This window comes from Bactrocera latifrons, unplaced genomic scaffold (assembly GCF_001853355.1).
Source record: "Bactrocera latifrons isolate USDA-ARS-PBARC rearing strain unplaced genomic scaffold, ASM185335v1 scaffold_634, whole genome shotgun sequence".
NCBI classification, from domain to species: domain Eukaryota; kingdom Metazoa; phylum Arthropoda; class Insecta; order Diptera; family Tephritidae; genus Bactrocera; species Bactrocera latifrons.
In genome coordinates, this window is record NW_017537306.1 from 67,506 (window position 1) to 71,696 (window position 4,191).

Consider the following 4,191-nt stretch of genomic DNA (forward strand, 5'->3'; position numbering starts at 1 on the left):
ACTCATAATTCCCGTCCTGCTATATGGTGCAGAGGCTTGGACGATGTCAACAACTGAWGAGTCGACATTGCGAGTTTCGAGAGAAAAGTTCGGCGAATTATTTATGGTCGTTTGCGCGTTTATCACGGCGAATATCGCATTCGATGGAACGATGAGCCGTAGGAGATATATGACGACATTGACATAGTTCAGCGAATTAAAAGACAGCGGTTACTCTGGCTAGGTCATGTTGTCCGAATAGACGAAAACACTCCAGCTCTGTACCCAAAAAATAAGGTGACCATTGAATTTAAACTGCGCGCGTCGAAGGATTTAGAGAATTATTTTGTTGTTTTAGGTTGGCAGTATTGTCAGTCACATTTATGTCAAATTTCACGTCAAAATATTCATTAGTKTTTGAGATACGTGTGGTTTTGTGAGGTGCTAAGAGTGAGATTTTCGTATTTTGCGATGTCAAAATTTGTTGAGCAAAGAATTTGCACTAAATGATCATTTCGCCAAAAACTCAACCCATATCGCTTCGCAACCACCCTATTCACCTGATCTGGCCGTGTGACTTCTGGCTGTTCACCAAGCTCAAAAGACCGCTCCGGGGATACCGTTTTGTACGATATTCAAGCCGCAGCGAAGACGGAACTGAAGGCCATCCCGGAAAGTGACTACAACCAGTGTTTCGAAGATTGGAAAATCCGTTGCCATAATGTACTACATYTAATGGGGATTACTTTGAAGGGGATGAACTTGATTTGGAAGAATAAATGAAGAATTTTCAAAATAAATACAATGTCACCTTATTTTTTGAGCACAGTATATCCCAAAAGACTAATGTCATAACCTTTCCAGCCGACTTTTTCGTCTTTCTACTCTTGARAACCGGTTCATCATGTGCAGTCCACTAGAATGACTGTGGATTGGACTTCAGTGGGAAATGATGAAGCTATGTTTCTGTTGTCACACACCGACGGAAAAATTCGGTTTTATTACGATTAAAGAGCACTCAAACACTTCTCAGAATCAGTTGTTCGTTGTTTTTGTTGCATTACTTGGCACCCAATTTCCACAGAGCTTTCGCCTCTTTAAGCTGCATATATCTTTTCATCGGAGGATTTCCCTGATCTCAAATTCAACAGTATTTTCCCCCAAAAGCAATGCTTTATGATAAATTTTTTGTAAACTAACACGTATTGCTTCACAAAAATGCTATATCTTATTAACTAATAGTTATAATCCAATCGAAATCATATAGATGGTAATAGTAGTATTATATATGTATCAGCCACAGTGAAGCGTGGACGGGTCCTCTAGTATATACATATATATAGTACACAAATTTTACCGAAATTATGGGTATATCTGTGAGATACCTTAAAGAAAATCACAGAGCATCTTTTTCTGAAAATAACAAAAATTGTGTAACAAATTTCTTACGTTAAAAAATTTCATACTTCCGGTTAAATTTATAGCGTATATATCCATAAATAAGTACGATATTCTTTGATTCTTGTAAAGCACAAGAGTATAAAACCTGAACTTATCCCTTCTTTACTTCTTTATTAATTATTTAAAAAACTCTTCATTTGAAGGCTGATTATAATAAATTTGTGGATGTTGTGTACAACCGGAATGAGTTATAAACGGTATAGAAAACTAGTGAAGAGGTTAGTTAATACTAATTGTTGTAATTGTTTTAAAATAATAAGAACATTCTATTCAACATATTTGAAACTCATTAAAAACCGTATTCGAAAACATTAACAACAACACATTGCCTGACAACTGCCTATCGACTTAGTGGGTCAACATATCCGGATATAATGCTAGAAATTTAGTGAAAAAAATAAATAAATAAATACATCTAAAACTATTGTAATTACTTTTGATTCATATAAATGATTATTAGTGTATGTAAACTTTTTTGATATGAATTAGGCGCATTTTAAGCTTTAATATTAATTTCATTTATTTGAGTAAAAAAAATTTTTTGATATGCTATATTTCATGTTAAATATCCATCTTTTGAAATATACGTATATAAAAAGAAATACAAAATATTTTCATTTTGAAACAAATAAACGTGTCGCAGATTAATAAAACTAGGTGTATGTAAACTTTATTGATTCACTGTATACACTTGTGGCCACGCAAAGCTTACCACTTTGTTAAATATTTTTACGTACTTTTGCTTCGTTCGGAATTTTCTTCAATTTTGTTTTTTATTAAATTCTTAGTGAGCAGAAGTTAATTATATTTTATTATCTAATTATAATTATAGTTTTTACCTTATTACGTTTAATGAGTAAAACACAAACTAGCTTTTCTGTGCTTACACAAATGCGGTCGATTTTATTGTTTTTAAAGTAATACCGCGACTAAACTTCGTGTTTCAATTAACAAAAAAAAAAAAGAAAATAAATTAAAACATCAATTTCAATTACAGTGTAAATGAAGTTAAATTAAAAAAAAAAATAAAAACTATAGTTTTTTCATCGCATGTCAGTCTTATACATTTCGAGCTCATTTTGTAAAGCTTGATTTTTGGTTTGTTTTTAAGTTTTAATATTCTTGATAAATAAAAAAAAATGTCTATACCGCAAAAAGTCCCACTATAAAAATTTTATTATTTGTCACAACACTTGGAAATTTTGAGTGGTAAGTTTTGCGTGTCCACGAGTGTACATATGGATTTTCGACTAACATAAACATATAATTACCATTGTATAACGGATTTCTGCAATTCGCTGATGAATTAGATGACTGTGTGGATTATGTAGTAAAAGTTCTTCCATACAGAAAACCGCTTTGGAGTAGTCCCCTTCTGCCAAATATAGTCCACATAACTCATGCCAAGCTTCCTGATCAGACATAAACCTTTAAAATACATTTGGATTAGAAGCGGTCTCAATAAATGTAATATATACATYATACATTTTATATATAATATATATTCTAAGACGTAACTATACATACTATAGTCGTTTTAACCCCTAGAATAAATTGTGAAATACACCCATCATATATTATCCAAAAATTAAAAATAAAAACTTCATTATATTTATTTAATTTAAAGTATTTTTAAGTACTTCTTCTTCTTGATTGGCGTAGTAACCGCTTACGCGATTATAGCCGAGTTAACAACMGCGCGCCAGTCGTTTCTTCTTTTCGCTACGTGGCGCCAATTAGATATTCCAAGCGTAGCCAGGTCCTTCTCCACHTGGTCCTTCCAACGTAGTGGAGGTCTTCCTCTTCCTCTGTTTCCCCCGGCGGGTACTGCGTCGAATACTTTCAGAGTTGGAGTGTTTTCGTCCATCCGGACAACATGACCTAGCCAGCGTAGCCGCTGTCTTTTAATTCGTTGAACTATGTCAATGTCGTCGTATATCTCGTACAGCCCATCGTTCCATCGAATGCGATATTCGCCGTGGCCAACGCGCAAAGGACCATAAATATTTCGCAGAACTTTTCTCTCGAAACTCGCAATGTCGACTCATCAGTTGTTGACATCGTCCAAGCCTCTGCACCATATAGCAGGACGGGAATTATGAGTAACTTATAGTTTGGTTTTTGTTCGTAGAGAGAGGACTTTGCCSCTCAATTGCCTATTCAGTCCGAAGTAGCACAAGAGTTATCCTGCGTTGGATTTCCAGGCTGACATTGTTGGTGGTGTTTACGCTGGTTCCAMGATATACGAAATTATTTACGACTTCAAAGTTATGACTATCAACAGTGACGTGAGAGCCTAGTCACGAGTGCGACGACTGTTTGTTTGATGACAGGTTGAAAAAGTCGCACGATAAGGAATCGCCTTGTCTGAAACCTCGTTTGGTATCGAACGGCTTGGAGAGGTGCTTTCCGATTCWGACGGAGCTTTCGGTGCTGCTCAGCGTCAGTTTACACAGCCTTATCAGTTCTTCGCCGCCATGTTTGAATAGCTCAGCCGGCAATCCATCGACCTCCACCGCTTTATTGTCTTCAGGCGGGTAATTGCTATTCGAACTTCTTCATGGTCGGGCAATGGAACGTCTGCTCCTTCGTTATCGATTGGGGAATCGGGTTCGCATTCTCCTGGCGYTGTGCGTTCACTGCCATTCAGTAGGCTGGAGAAGTGTTTCCTTCATAATTTAAGTATCCTCTGATCATCGGTGACTAGATCACCTATGGGGGTTCTACAAGAGTATGCTCAGGTATTGACAC

General features: G+C 36.0%; 1 protein-coding gene across 5 annotated transcripts in view; it reads right to left on the bottom strand.

Moving 5' to 3' along the window:
- LOC108975309 (ER membrane protein complex subunit 2-like) overlaps window positions 1-4,191 on the bottom strand; it is a 77,223-nt gene that overhangs the window by 46,562 nt on the left and 26,470 nt on the right. For 3 of the 5 annotated variants that reach the window (XM_018943693.1, XM_018943698.1, XM_018943695.1), the window contains exon 3: window positions 2,712-2,868. In XM_018943693.1, coding sequence (XP_018799238.1) covers window positions 2,712-2,868 — 157 coding nt within the window. Of the gene's footprint in view, window positions 1-1,335; window positions 1,393-1,781; window positions 1,818-2,711; window positions 2,869-4,191 lie in introns of those variants that run through there. The other 2 variants (XM_018943696.1, XM_018943697.1) reach the window with 2 other exon arrangements.